Genomic DNA, 15,940 nt, shown 5'->3' with positions numbered 1-15,940 from the left:
TACTATGAACAATACTAATGGAGGTGATGGAATTCCAGCTATTTCAATTCCTAAAAGATGATGCTGTGAAAGTGTTGCACTCAATATGCCAGCAAATTTGGAAAACTTATCAGTGGCCATGGTACTGGAAAATGTCAGTTTTCATTCCAATCCCAAAGAAGGGCAATGGCAAAGAATGTTGAAGCTACCGTACAATTGCACTCATTTCACATGCTAGGAGAGTCATGCTCAAAATCTTTCAAGCTAGGCTTCAACAATATGTGAACCGAGAACTTCCAGGTGTATAAGCTGGATTTAGAAAAGGCAGAGGAACTAGAGATCAAATTGTCAACATCCACTGGATGGTAGAAAAAGCAAGAGAATTTCAGAAAAACATCTACTTCTGCTTCTCTGACTATGCTAAAGCCTTTGACTGTGTGTGTGCATGCATGCTAAGTCACTACTGTCGTGTCCACCTCTTTGCAACCCTATGGATTCCAGCCTGCCAGTCTCCTCTGTCCATGGGAATTCTCCAGACAAGAATATTGGAGTGGGTTGCCATGCCTTCCTCCAGGGGATCTTCCCAACCCAGGAATGGAACCCACATCTCTTATGTCTCATCTCTTATATCTCCTGCATTGGCAAGTGGGTTCTTTACCACTAGCTCTACCTGGAAGCCCCTTTGACTATGCGGATCACAGCAAACTGTGGACAATTCTTAAAGAGATGGAATACCAGACCATCTTACCTGCCTCCTGAGAAACCTTTATGCAGGTCAAGAAGCAACAGAACCAGACATGGAATAAAGGACTGGTTCCAAACTGGGAAAGGAATATGTGAAGGCTATATACTGTCACATTGCTTATTTGACTTATATGTAGAGTACATCATGAGAAATGCTGGGCTGGAGGAAGCACAAGCTGGAATCAATATTGCCAGGAAAAATATATCAATAACCTCAGATATGCACCACCCTAGGGTGGATGACACCAACTTTATGGCAGAAAGTGAAGAACTAAAGAGCCTCTTGATGAAAGTGGAAAAGAAGAGTGAAAAAGTTGGTTTAAAACTCAACATTCATAAACTAAGATCATGGCATCCGGTCCCATTACTTCATGGCAAATAGATGGGGACACAATGGAAACAGTGACAGATTTTATTTTCCTGGGTTCCAAAATCACTGAAGATGGTGACTGGGGGCTACTCTGTAGTTGCAGGGCTTCTCTTGCTGCAGAGCACAGATTCAGTAGTTGTGGTGCCTAGGCATAGTTGCCCCATGCATGTGGAATCTTCCCAGACCAGGGATTGAACCCACGTCCCCTACAGTGGCAGGTGGATTCTTAACCACTGGATCACCAGGGAAGTCCTGTATATATTTTTTACTCTTTTCTGTGTTGTTTACATTTTTTAAAATAAGATATACTATCTTTTGATTAGAAAATAGATTGAAATTATTATTTTGGAGAACCATGGGATCTGTATAATTGTTAAAAAAAAGAAAACGAAAACGACAGGTCCAAAATGAAGTCACTTATGCTAAGTTCACAAAGACTTAATACCTGACCTAATTGCAGTTACAACCTTCCCCAGAAATGCAGTCTTGATTGCTCAGTCTGAAATTTTCTGGCCAATGCCAATGAGGAAATCTGCCACATATCTCTCTTTCCATCACCCAAAAGGAGATGGACTTTCCGTTTTGTACAGCTCCTCAGTGCTTCTCTTTTGTTAGATGGGTTTCTGCCCAATATATTAATTCTCACATAAAGCCAATTAGAGCTTTATTTCCAAATCCAAACCTGCACAACCATTGCCTTCTTGCTTGTCTAGTTTTGTGTCCTATGAGCTTGACTTGTGCTTTCTGCTTGCGTGGAAGAAGCAGGCCATAGGTTCTTAAGCTATCTATGTGAGTGACTCTAGATCTTGAGAAAGTAGTAAATTTTGCACCTTCTCTGAGGATGCCTTTTGGGTCCATGGAGTCATTTAATACTGCCAGAAATATTTACTGTCTGTTCAGCCAAAATCTGGCAAGACATTTGAAAGGATTTAGTAACTTTATCAGAAATTTGGCTGAATTGGCAACTGATATTCAGAACCTGAAAGGAATTTTTTGAAGCCTCCTCCTCTAAGTTAAAATGAAAACTATGTGCTTTGAGGGAAAGAAAAACCCTCATAAAAGGTTTACGGGTGGGTCAACCTCCAGTGTCGTTTAAACTACAACCCAGTTACTTAAGGCAGGGTCCCAACCTCCAAAATCTAATACCTGATGTGGTGAAGTGGAGCTGATGTAATAATAGATAAATTGCAGAACAAACATAGTGCTCTTGAATCATCCTGAAACCCTTCCCCACTCTGGTTTGTGGGAAAATTGTCTTCCGGCCCTTGGTGCCAAAAAGGTTGCGGATTGCTGGATTAAGGAACTGAGAGCAACTGTCTTCATCTCTTAAGTTCTTTGTAAAACTGGAAATGAAGCTCTAGAGGCAGTTCCAAGCTCACTTCTTCCTTTTACCAATCCCCAAACCTCCACTCTAAATAAGTTTGTAAATATTAACCTTAGGAACCAAATTTCTTGGAGGAATTTGCTTTTGTCCTTGTGCTTTGAAATATAAATATTCTATAAACTTAGAGGTAATTCTTATTAGGAGCACAAAGGAGGAAAGGTAATTTGAAACTTGGGCAAATAAAATATTTCAAGCACTTCTCCACAGATATTAGTGAAAGGCTTTAGTTATCTGAGCAGGTAACCTCACCTTATTCCATTTACCAAAAAATAACAGATTCAACTTCTTTTATAACTAGTGAGCTTTACATGATTGTACCTGTCTAATGCCTAAAATTTCAGAACAAGACTATGAGGTCTTTGCATTTGTCTCTATGTTCATATGTTCATAGACAGTAGATGTGATATATATTTACCTCTGGAAAGTATTGCTAAGATTAATTTTAATGACCCAGATAACCATGATGGTGTGATCACTCACCTAGAGCCAGACATTCTGGAGTGCAAAGTCAAGTGGGCCTTAGGAAGCATCACTATGAACAAAGTTAAGGGAGGTGATGGAATTCCAGCTGAGCTATTTCAAATCCTAAGAGATGATGCTGTGAAAGTGCTGCACTCAATATGCCAGCAAATTTGGAAAACTCAGCAGTGGCCACAGGACTGGAAAACGTCAGTTTTCATTCCAATCTCAAAGAAAGGCAATATCAAAGAGTGTTCAAGCTACCGCACAATTGGACTCATCTCACATGCTAGTAAAGGAATGCTCAAAATTCTCCAAGCCAGGCTTCAACAGTACATGAACTGTGAACTTCCAGATGTTCAAGCTGAATTTAGAAAAGGCAGATGAGCCAGAGATCAAATTGCCAACATTTGTTGGATTATAGAAAAAGCAAGAGAATTCCAGAAAACATCCACTTCTGCTTCATTGCCTATGCTAAAGCCTTTGACTGTGTGGATCACAACTGTGGAAAATTCTTAAAGAGATGGAAATACCAAATCAGTTTACCTGCCTCCTAAGAAACCCGTATGCAGGTCAAGAAACAACAGTTAGAACTGGACACGGAACACGGACTGGTTCCAAATTGGAAAAAGAATATGTCAAGACTGTATACTGTCACCCTGTTTATTTAACTTATATGCAGAGTGTATCATGTGAAATACTGGGCTAGATGAAGCCCAAGCTGGAATCAAGATTTCTGGGAGAAATATCAATAACCTCAGATATGCAGATGACACCACCCTTATGGCAGAAAGTGAAGAAGAACTAAAGAGTCTCTTGATGAAGGTGAAAGAGGAGAGTGCAAAAGTTAGCTTAAAACTCAACGTTCAAAAAATGAAGATCATGGCATCTGGTTCCATCACTTCATGGCAAACAGATGGGGAAACAATGGAAACAGTGACAGACTTTATTTTGGGGGGCTCCAAAATTACTGCAGATGGTGACTGCAGCCATGAAATTAAAAGACGTTTGCTCCTTGGAAGAAAAGCTATTACAAACCTAGACAGCATATTAAAAAGCAGAGATATAACTTTGCCAACAAAGGTTCACCTAGTCAAAGCTACGGTTTTTCCAATAGTCATGTATGGATGTGAGAGTTGGACCATAAGGAAAGCTGAATGCTGAAGAATTGATGCTTTTAAATTGTGGTGTTGGAGAAGACTCTTGAGAGTCCCTTGGACTGCAAGGAGATCAAATCAGTCAATCCTAAAGGCAATCAACCCTGAATATTCATTGGAAGGACTGATGCTGAAGCTCCAATACTTTGGCCACCTGATGCAAAGTGTTGACTCATTTGAAGAGACCCTGATGCTGGGAAAGATTCAAGGTGGGAGGAGAAGGGGACGGCAGAGTATGCGATGATTGGATGGCATCACCAACTGGATGGACATGAGTTTGAGCAAGCCCTGGGAGTTGGTGATGGACAAGAAAGCCTGGCGTGCTGCAGTCCATGGGGTCACAAAGAGTCAGACAGGACTTAGTGGCTGAACTGAATATTATTAGATCTAATTTCAGTTATTATCTATTGGGCTGCATCCCACAGGCCTGCATCCCTGTACTTGCATGGCTTCAAGACCAAAGAAAGAGCCCAGAGTTGTACCCAGTCTAAGCTATACTGCTCACTCTTTCTTTTTTGTTATATACCATATGGCAGGCCAATAAATCGACAAGTTGTTAAGGCAAGGAATAGCGACTTTATTTGAAGAGCCAGAAAACCAAGATGGTGTGTTTGTGTCTCCAAGAACCATCTTGCCCGAGTTAGAATTCAGGTTTGTTTTATACTAAAAGGGGAGGGAGTAGAGTCAAGCATTTCCTGGTTCCTATCAGCCTCCAGAGGTGATATGTTCATTTCTTCCTGTCTGACAGATGGGCCTGGTCAGGAAGTTTTGTGAGGTAAACAAAAGTAATTTAGCTTAATGCTCATTGCGTGCATTTGTGCTAGTCATTTCAGTTGTGTCTGACTCTTTGTGATCCTATGGACTGTAGTCCTCTGGGTTCCTCTGTCCATGGGATTCTCCAGGCAAGAATACTGGACTGGGTTGCCATGTCCTGCTCCAGGGATCTTCCTGACCCTCGGATTGAATTCAAGTCTCTTATGTCTCCTGCACTGGCAGGTGGGTTCTTTACCATTAGCGCCACCTGGGAAGCCCCTGATGCTCATTACTTGGAGGCAAAGTTCTCAGAGATGGACCCTTATGTATAACTTAAGCTGATAGGCAAAAGCCCTTTGGTGATTAACTTGAAATACAAACATTCGTCTCTGTTACAATTTCCTACTATCAATGTCCATCCCATCATCTTGTGGGGGAAAAGGGCAATAAACTTTCTGGCTCCTTGCTGCTGAATGGAAGTAATGAATATTCCTTAGTTTCTTTAGTCAGTTCCTTTTTAGCTACAACTACTTGAAGCAGATGAAACCTCTTGGCACTTAGTTGTCTAATTTGTAGTTGAACTTGGAGCTTGAGTTCCAGTTCCCAATACATGCGGTAAATTCCTGTGCTATTTAGTTGGACATAAATAAAAAAATTGACTCTTACTCCAGCTACAGTGAAATTACCATCTACCTCATTTAGATAGGCAGACCTGTTGGAGGCAAACTCATGAAGAGGTTAGTATAGTGCCTGAAGTTTTAATATAATAGGCAATTGCTGGGTATCTTACAACAGGCGTCCCCAGCCCCCAGGCTGTAGCCTGGTCCACCGCCTTTTAGGAACCAGATGGCACAGCAGGAGGTGAGGGGTGGGCCAGTGTGTGTCTGCAGCTCCCCATCAATTGCATCATCACCCAAACCATACCCCTCCACCCCTATCCGTGGAAAAATCTTCCACAAAATGGTCCCTGGTACCAAAAAGTTTGGGGACCACTGTCTTAGAATGTCTATGGATTCTCTTGCTTGGGCAGACACCTGGAAATGGCCTACCATATAGTATTTCAAAGCGGCTTAATTTAAGCCTGCTTCCTGGACCCACTGATCTGTAGTCAGGAAACTAGGAAGGCCTTATCCCAAGTTACATTAGTCTGGACATGTTTTAGAGATGTTCCTTTTTAAATGTATAATTCAATTTCATAGCTCTTCCTGTTGATTGTGGTCTCTGAGATGAAAGTAATTTCAATGCCTTAACCCCATTCAGGGGATAATTTCTCTTAGGAGGACTTTAACCACTTCAGACTTTCTGTACAGTGGGATATGCTTCTCACTATCTGAAAAAAAGGCTTCCCTGGTAGCTCAGCTGGTAAAGAATCCACCAGCAATGCAGGAGACCCTGGTTGGATTCCTGGGTTGGGAAGATCCCCTGAGGAAGGCATAGACTACCCACTCTAGTATTCTTGGTCTTCCCTGGAGGAGGGTGGTTCAGATGGTAAAGAATCCACAGTATAGGAGGTCTGGGTTCAATCCCTGGGTTGGGAAGATCTCCTGGAGAAGGGCATGGCAACTCACTCCAGTATTCTTGCCTGGAGAATTCCCATGGACAGAGGAGCCTGGTGGGCTACAGTCCATGGGGTTGCAAAGAGTTGGACACAACTCAATGACAAAGCACACACACACATTCTGAACAAGAATCCACAAACACTAGGAGGTTATCCGAAATTTCCTGCAGCTCAAAGCATTTGAGTCAAGTCTATTTTCCAGTCCTTGGTGGGGCAGTTTCTTCTGTGTTGAGTCCCCACCTGGGGAGGTTCTAAAGCAATTCTGGGGTTATTTTTAGACTCTGATATCAAGCTGTCCTAATGGAAAACATCAGGAAGGACAACCAGGTCATTCTCTCTCAGTTTCAAGGGGAGCTCCTGTGGGGAATCAGGTGTCTCAAGTCTAAGCAAGCCCCTGGGCTTCTTCCCTTCAGGTTCCTGTTTCTGCCATAGGAGAGGCTTTTATTGTTTTATGTTAGCCGAGGGGCCAGCTGTTTTCCAGTGTTCTTTCTTCTTAGAGTAAACACATGTTCCTTCTCCAATAGTGGCTTACCTCTCTTAGGATAACTAGCCTTCTGGGAATCCAATGCCACTGTCAAAAAAAATGGCATTTTGCTTTGTGTCTCCTGTTCACCTTGTTGAACACTTTAAAGGCAACATCTACCAAATGAGAAGGATTTATTCCAAATGCACCATCTAATTTTCACAAATTTCTTTGCACCTCCCTGAAGAGTCAAATTTACCATTCCAAGGACCTCATGATCTGCATTAAGATAATGTCTGTAGGCTTGATAAATCTTGTTCAAAAATTCAGAGGCAGGTGTCTTCTTCTTTTTTTTTTTGGCTGAGTTTCTTAAATTTTGTTCAAACTCTTTTGCTTTGGTTCCTCATTTCAAAATCCTGCCAAGATGCACTAATAAGTAATGCTCTAATAAGGGCCTTCTTCTTACACTGAGGTCTCAGTTTGGTTCAGCTGTGGGTGCTGCCAAGTGGTCTTCATGTGTTGGAGCTTCTCTCTGTAAAGATCCTCAAGTAAACAAGCCTGAGAAACCCTGCTGCCTGGTTATTTGCATATAGCCCCCTATGTGAATTAATAGCAATGGAAAGTGCTCTGCTCTGGGAGCGCTCCTGGCCCAAATTGAGTACCCTGCTGGGTCTTAGATGGTGGTACCTGATCAAGTCCCTGTGCCCCAGAAATTAATACACAAATTTTTCTTTAATTTTTTTTATTGACTTATAGTTGATTTTACAATTTTGTGTTAATTTCTGCTGCACAGCAAAGTGATTCAGTTAAGCATATACCTTTTTTTTTCATATTCTTTTCCATTATGGCTTATTGAAGGGTATTGACTCTTGTTCCCTGTGGTATATAGTAGGATTTGTCCATCTGTTCTATATATGATAGCTTGCATCTGCTAATCTCAAATTCCCAGTCCATCCCTCCCCCACCTCCCACTCCCTTTTCCATCCCCCTTTCCCTTGGCAACCACGATTGTTCTTATGTCACAGGATTTTCTAACTGACCCTTAGTCCTGATCTCAGCTGAAGGACTTAGGTTTGAAACAACATTCTCTCATTCCCTTTCTTTTATTTACCCTGATGTAATAAATAGCACAAATTCTTGGACATAAAGGATTTCATCATTCTTCCTCGTTTCTTCATGAAATTGCTATAGTCATTCAAAAGCCACTGTAAAACTATAAATAGCAGTCTCTCATGGATCAGCGGGTAAAGAATCTACCTGCAATGCAGCAGACTCAGGGGATGCAGGTTCAATGCCTGGGTCAGGAAGATCCTCTGGAGAAAGGAATGGCTACACACTCTAGCATTCTTGCCTAGAGAATTCCATGGACAGAGAACCTGGCAGGCTACCATCCATACAGTTGCAAAGATTTGGAGACTACTGAGCGACTAACACTTTCACTTTCATCTCTAACCATTAAAAGGATAACTTCCTGCTTTCGGCATCAGTCAGCCAAGACTACATGCAATTGAAAAGAAGCTTGGTTACAGTTGTGACATATAGAAATTTAATTACTAAAATTATGACTGGTATCATTTACCAGGATATACCAGGACTTTAGAAGTTCCATATAATTTACAGAATTAACACTATTAATACAATCATGGATACACTCTAAGAAGTTTTATCACCACTTACTTAACAGTGCTTCCTACATAATTTAACATACCAAATAAGTCCTAGTTAAATATTCCTGAGATGGAGTGAATATAAATAATTTGAGGTGTTCCAAGGACCCTTTGGAAAATCTCAAAGTTAATTAGAGGTCAAGTGAACTTCAGTTAAAATTTGATCTTGTGGAAAGTTTGTTAAAAATTTTAGCCAGTGCTGATAAAAGATAATAAAAGGAAATAAATCCTGAATATTCATTGGAAGAACTGATGCTGAAGCTCCAATACTTTGGTTACCTGATGTGAAGAACTGACTCATTAGAAAGGACCCTGGTGCTGGGAGAGATTGAAGGGAGGAGGAGAAGGGGACGACAGAGACGAGATGGTTGGATGGCATCACTGACTCACTGGAGATGAATTTGAGCAAGCTCTGGGAGACGGTTAAGGACAGGGAAGCCTGACGTGCTGCAGACCATGAGGTCACAAAGAGTCTGACACGACTGAGCGACTAGACAACAACAACAATAAAAGATCTCAATGGCAAATACAGCTCACTTAAAGAAACTCAATTACCGAAAGCAGTTCAATATTTCAAAGCAAGTTTGTCCCCTTTGAGAACCAAATTCAGTTGTTGTACCACTGTACATTTAAGATTCTCTTTAAGTTCAACCTTATCTTACCCATCCTGACAATGCACAAAACTCAGTATTCCTCCTCCACAAACCTTCCACAACTTTGTGTCCTTATACATTTGTCCTCTTTTCATTTAGAAACAATCAACTCTACGGCAGAACCACCTTCTTCCCCTTTAACAAAATGCACTTTTATTCCTAATACCTTCTTTGCTAAAAAGAAACATCCTACATTTTTTCATACTGAAGTGTTTTCTTTATAATTCTTAGCCTTAAAACCTTGAAAAGTGAAAGTGTTAGTCGCTCAGTAGTGTCTGACTCTTTGTGATCCCACGGGCTGTAGCCCACCAGTCTCCTCTGTCCATGGAATTTTCCAGGCAAGAGTACTATAGTGGGTTGCCATTTCTTCTCCAGAGGATCTTCTCAACCCAGGGGTTGAACCCATGTCTCCTGCTTGAAAGGCAAATTCTTTACCAGTGAGATACCTGGGAAGCCCAAGCTAAGTTTAATGCTAGATATTAGTTTGATAATGACTGTCTTCTATATCACATGGACCCCAATTTATTCTAGCCAGTTGTATATTTTGAGTATTTATATAAGCACTTAATTTCCTTTAAGTCACATAATTAGAGCTCTTTTACAAATTAATTTTGATAATGCTACGCATCTATAATACATGTACAAACACAGACTCCATAGCTCCTGTTCCAAAATTTCAGCCATAAATCAGATACAACCATGTAAAAAACAATGTAAAACTCAGTTACAAAAAATATTGGGTTTCTGGCAGATAGGACAAATCAAGGTCAACTGTCTAGATGGCTAAAACCTTTTTTTACTGATGTTTATGGGAAAGGCATGTCCATTTCTATTTGTAGCTCTAGCTGATTTTTAGGAACCAACTGGAGACTTTCTTCCTGGGAATGTCCCACTCTGGGACAAGGACAGGTTTTGTTTTGTTTTTTCCTGTTCTTTTCCTCCATTTGACATTAGCAAAAGTTTTAAATATTACAGAACTAATTTGGGTGTATATGAAGAAACATGCTTTCTGGGTGGCTCAGTGGAAAAGAATCTGCCTGTAATGCAGGAGATGGGGTTCAATCCCTGGGTTGGAAGATACCCTGGAGGAGGAAATGGCCACCCGCTCCAGTATTCTTGCCGGGAAAACCCCATGGACAGAGGAGGCTGGCGGGCTACAGTACACAGGGTCACAAAAGAGTCGGACACAACCAAGCGACTGCCATGAATGCATGGAGAAACCATACTAAACAAAATAAAATGAAAACCTCAAAAGGATCTAAAGGACTACAGTCAAACCGAAAATCCTAAATAAACCCTCAACTTTGGTCTTGTTTACAAATACCAATGACACAGGAAACCATAAGCAACATAAATAACTGAGCAAGAATATCAGTACGCGTCCCACAGGGTCCTCACATAATCCTTCCCAAACCCCTTGTAGAGATCCTAACAAGTATTGTGGTCTTGCGTTGTTATTATGCAATATAGCGTCTTCGCCTCACCCATGTTCACAACTGTAATCAGGTCCCTTATCCAAAATGTGCCTTAGAAGACTTTTTTTAGAGTTAATAGAAACATTCTTTGTTTTCAAAGACAGAAATTCAAGACAGACAAAACACAAACTGCACACACAAATCCTAGCATCCAAAGAAACAGATAAACCAGTTCACAAACCAAGCTATAAAAGTCCAACAACTCTTTTCACTCTCCAATAGGATACCCAACTCAAATACAAGACAGTCTGAAGAAAAAGGCCCAAATGGAGATGAAATAAAATTTCTATCTGTAAACACCGAGTGACTTACCCTTCTGTATGAAGCCTGTGGGCTGCTCCCATGTGTTGATTCCTTCCCTGGCAGTCCAGCGGTTAAGACTCCGCTCTTCCAGTGCTGAGAGCATGGGCTCATTCCCTGGTTGGGGAACTAAGATCCCGCATGCCTCACGGCATGACCAAAAAATTAATAAATGAGGGAACTAAAGTTTAAAGGGATATCACTTGCCCTGTTCCAACTGCCAAGGGTGGGGGCAGCCAGTGCTGCTTTGGGGAATTTTGAAGACAAGATCCTCAGGATAGGAGGTCCCAGCATCTGCTAGGACCTGACCAGAGAATCCCCAAGCCAGGCCGGCTAGCCAAGGAGTAGCAAGGATTCTGGCTGGCTGTACCAAAATTCGTTACCTAGTCCAAGCTCGTACTGCTTGTCACACAACAGGGCAAAAAATCAAAGAGGAGCTGTTAGTGCAAGGGATGGTGACTTTATTTGGAAAGCCAGCAGACTGAGAAAATGGTGAGCTCCTGTCTCACAGGACCATCTTGCCTGAGTTAGAATTCAGGCTTCTTTCTGCTAAAAGGCAGGGAAGTCAAGTCAAGCATTTCCTAGTTCCCATTAGCCTCTGGAGGGAATGTGTTCATTTCTTTGCACCTGCAGTCATTCACAGGTGGGCCTGGCCATGATGTTTTCTGTGTGCTAAACAAAAGTATTTTAGCTTAATGCTCATTACCTGGGAGGCAGAGTTCCCAGAAGTGGACTATTTTGTGTAATTTAAGCTGATAAGCAACATTACTTTAATGATTAACTTGAAATAGAAAATAAGATTTCTTCCTTATTTCAGAGTCAGTGACAGAGACATCATTTAAAGGATCTTACATGTCTGAAGCAAAATCCTGGAGCAATACTCCACCATGTGTGACAGACAGGAGGTAAGGCATGGCAGTAGTCTTTGCTATGGGATGGTGGGGGACTGGTGGGCGGGGAGGAGGAGTCACCAGTTATAAAGGGAATTGACCTCAGCTTGGCTCTTTGGTTACCAGGGAAACCAGCAGAAGAGCACCTCTATTTGTCCTTTTGATAAGGTATTCCTAATCTTTAGAGCTATCATAATCTGGGTCTGGGGCAAGTAAGCTTGTAGGCATGTACTGATTAGGATCTACCAGCAAGAGGAAAGATCAGTCCTGTGAGTGCTGCTGCTGCTAAGTCGCTTCAGTCGTGTCCGACTCTGTGCGACCCCATAGACGGCAGCCTACCAGGCTCTGCCGTCCCTAGGATTCTCCAGACAAGAATACTGGAGTGGGTTGCCATTTCCTTCTCCAGTGCATGAAAGGGAAAAGTTAAAGTGAAGTCGCTCAGTCGTGTCCGACTCTTAGCGACCCCATGGACTATAAGGTAAAGCAGAGACTTATAGAGCAGGGGATGTACAGAGAGCAAGTGAACAACCATCTAGGATGAATTGATCAGATATTGTCATAAAACATTATGTGTCACAGAAAAAACGAAATATCCTCAAAATTCCATTATAACACACTGAAAGTCTTTTGTCATTTACAGAAAGTTACTGTTTCACTCAGATGCTTTTGTAAAAGTGTTTCTGCAAAAATATTTCATCTTCAGAGACATTCATGGAAAGGATTTTGACAAGTACTGGTTTCTGTTAAGGTTAAGATCATAAAATTGAATTGGGTAAAACTTGCCAGAACTAATGAAAAAACTAGATTCAAGCAGAACAAGTATTAATTACATCAGACTGAGCAAACTGGTGAGGATGATTATAATTTTTATGACATTTTGTTTTAAACTTTGACAGTTCTTTTATATTATGCTTTCCCAAATTTAAGGAAACTTCTCTCAAGCTATCTATGTCTTGCAGCATTTTGGTAAAGTATACCCTAGAAATATTTACTTTTTCTCTCTACCTGATCCTTCTTGAATTTGGAAACCCTTAAGTATTCTTTTCGTGGCAATAGAGTTAGTTATTTGCATAAGTTCATTAAGAATCTGGTCTCTTGTAATAGGACACAGTTGAAAATATTTGCTGTATTACTGATAGGGACAGAATAAAGGGACAAAGTAGGTGATTAGTTAATCCCATCAGGGGCCTGTAAGTAGAAAATGTAAGGGAGACCCCCTGTAAGTTAAACGATCACTCAAGAGAGCAGGTTTGCTTTACCACACAACCAAGCAGGCTTGCTTAGCAACGAAACCACGCAACGGAAGCATGAGCCGTGACCCTGAACAGTAATGCAACGGTGGCACGATACCCACATCCTGCCCAGTGAGCTCAGGAAGTTAATGATCCCTGGGACATGCTCTCTGCACACATGATAAACAGTAATTTGTGTACCTAACTTGAACATGTACAGAAAAGAAAACGCCCCTGCTCAATCAGGAGGAGGAACTGTTGATGAAAGCATGACTTCTGCTCAAGAAAGACGAGGAAGGCCTCCTCCCCTCCCCACTTTTCCTTTGATTATAAAACTATAGCCCAGTAAGTTCTCGGGGCGTGGCATTTCTCACCTGCCCACTTGTAAACCTCACAAGCATTCTATTCTAATAAATCACTTCTTATCTATCACTTTGCCTCTCTCTGATTTCTTTTCTGCACTGAGACATAAAGGATCACAGTACCAGAACTTTTCAGAACCCCAGAAATGACCCAAGTGGTTTCATTACCAAGGGTTTGACTGGATTTTCATATTTGAGAGAGAGAAGCATAAACTCAGATATGACCAGACAGCTTTAAGGAACTGAGGCTGGCTTTATGGAGCCAATAAAGCTCCTTGGAAAAGTCAACCCAGCACCTTGCTTCAGCAAAGCAGTCTTAAAAAGATCTTATATAGTCATTATAAATTATCGGGCCAACTTTAGTGAAAACAAATTAGTTTTACTAAGATTATCTTTGATAAAAAATGGGGATGACAGTAGAGAGAAAATTCATGTTTGTACCTTTCTATTAGATTCTAATCCTATTAATTTTGTTTTTGAGACTTTGTATGGACTGAATCCTGAATTCTAATTTCCTCAGATATCTGGATTCTCCAAACTAATGGTTCTGATTTTTTCCCCACACTTCTGATTTGGAATCTTTAAGAACAAAGACTGCCCTTGATCTCCTTGAAAGGAACCATCCCCAGGTCCTCCCCACCACCTAGATGGCAACCGGACTTCAGGGGCTTGAGCCTTGGGTACACATTTCACAGAGAAAGACTTCATTTGACATCTGCTCTGGTGCAAATGTTGTAGACCTTCAAATCAAATGGATTAGGAAGAGAAGCAGCTGACAACAATGTAGACTGCTTCTTTCCGAGGCACCAGTGTTTTCTTCCTCCAGCAGAGCAAACCGTATCAAACTAGATTAGTAGCTCACACTTCACTGTCACTTGCCCACAACTGCCTTACATAAGACCACAAAGCTCTGCAAAGTCAATTTGCAATAAACCCTTATTTTGCCGCAAACACCTACCATCAGAGTTTGACTTTCTGCACTGCGGGCACCCCAGCACATTGCTCGGTTATGATTTCTACTTATCATCTTTCCTATCTGTTATGTTACAGCTGAGTCTCCCAAATTCTCAGATCGCGATCGAGGAGTCACCCTTGAAATACACCGAGAGTTCAACCACTTCTCACCAATCAGTCTTTACCTCTCACCTGGAATATGGTGATGATTTCCTCAGCAGTCTCCTTGCTTCCTCCCCTGCCTCTGCATTACATTCTCCTCCCAACAGTCAGAATTATCCTTTTATGGTTTAAGTCAGTTATATCACCCCTCTGATCACTTGCAGATGAGTAACATGTGGAAACTGCTTCCGCATTGTTTCCATTTTTGCTGGCTGTGTGGCACCAGACATGTACAGCTTCTGGGGGTTGCAGTTTAAGAGTAGCTTTCTAGACTTCCTGACAGCCAGCAGTTGTAGAAAAATTCTGTTGCTAGCATTTCTTACACAGAATCAGCCAGATCTGGGCATTGCTCTAGGACTGTTTTTATAGCACCCTCGTCCATTCTGTCAGCTACATTATTTGCTTTAATAAATACTTTCTCTGCTTAACCTTGCCAGAGTGGCTTATTCTGTATCCGCCAAAGAGTCCTGACTCTTTTTTTGGCCGTGCCTAGTGGCTTGTGGGATCTTAGCTTCCCAAACAGTGGTTGAACCCAGGCCCTGGGCAGTGAAAGCCCTGAGTCCTAACTACCGGACCACAGAGAATTCCCAAGAATCTTGGCTTTTTGAAAAGGAAAAACAACATCTATCAGTCCACCTCAGAAGAAGAGTCCCTCCAGCTTTTAACCTTTTGGTGTACTTCTTTCAGTGTTTTGTGTTCATATATATACATTCACATACTTATATATGTTTTTTTAATATATATATAAAATACACATTCAGAAATTTGTTAAATGTGGGCATAATTTTGATTCTGGGAAAAACTGAGGGTCAGAAGGGAAGGGTGAAACAGAAGATGAGATGGTTGGATGGTATCACTGACTCAGTGGACATGAGCTTGAGCAAGCTCCAGGGACAGAGAAGGAGAGGGAAGCCTGGCGTGCTGCAGTCCATGGGGTCACAAAGAGTTGGACACGACTTAGTGACTGAACGACAACCACATATGCAGAAATTTGTTAAATGTGGGCATAATTTCAAGCAATTTAGTATATTCTTTTTTTCCCTCTACTTACCACTATTTCATAAGTATATTTTTAGTCATTATGACTTTTCATAAAGATTTTGAGAGCTGTACAATGTTTCCTCAAATCATTATGAGTGCCTCATAACATTACATGACAAATTATTGTTGGACATTCAGATTCTTTTTTAATTTTCTTTATTATAAATAATGTTGCCATGGATATCTTTATGTATAAGCCATATATAGTAGGATTGATTCATAGAAATAGAATTACTGAGTAACAAGATATGAGTGTTTTAAAGATTTCACATAGAGAATGTCCAATTACCCTCAGAACTTGTAATAATTTACACTTCCATCATTATCATATGGACAT

At 41.2% G+C, this 15,940-nt stretch overlaps 1 protein-coding gene across 24 annotated transcripts in view; it reads right to left on the bottom strand.

Annotated features, from left to right (window-relative positions):
- GLIPR1 (GLI pathogenesis related 1) overlaps positions 1-14,667 on the bottom strand; it is a 64,596-nt gene extending 49,929 nt beyond the window's left edge. For 12 of the 24 annotated variants that reach the window (XR_014083685.1, XR_014083687.1, XM_081596416.1 and 9 more), the window contains exon 1: positions 14,593-14,667. Coding sequence is in view for 5 of the 24 variants with exons in the window: in XM_081596427.1 (XP_081452553.1) it covers positions 8,814-8,913 (100 nt within the window). In the remaining 19 variants the exon portion in view is untranslated. Of the gene's footprint in view, positions 1-8,813; positions 8,961-10,974; positions 11,108-14,585 lie in introns of those variants that run through there. The other 12 variants (XM_081596417.1, XM_081596423.1, XM_081596437.1 and 9 more) reach the window with 5 other exon arrangements.
- Positions 14,668-15,940: the final 1,273 nt, after the last annotated feature.

This window comes from Giraffa tippelskirchi, chromosome 4 (genome assembly GCF_054371585.1).
Source record: "Giraffa tippelskirchi isolate mGirTip1 chromosome 4, T2T-mGirTip1v1.2.pri, whole genome shotgun sequence".
Taxonomy (NCBI): Eukaryota; Metazoa; Chordata; class Mammalia; order Artiodactyla; family Giraffidae; genus Giraffa; species Giraffa tippelskirchi.
Note: the sequence above shows the minus strand (reverse complement) of the source record. Positions and strands in the feature narration are given on the sequence as shown.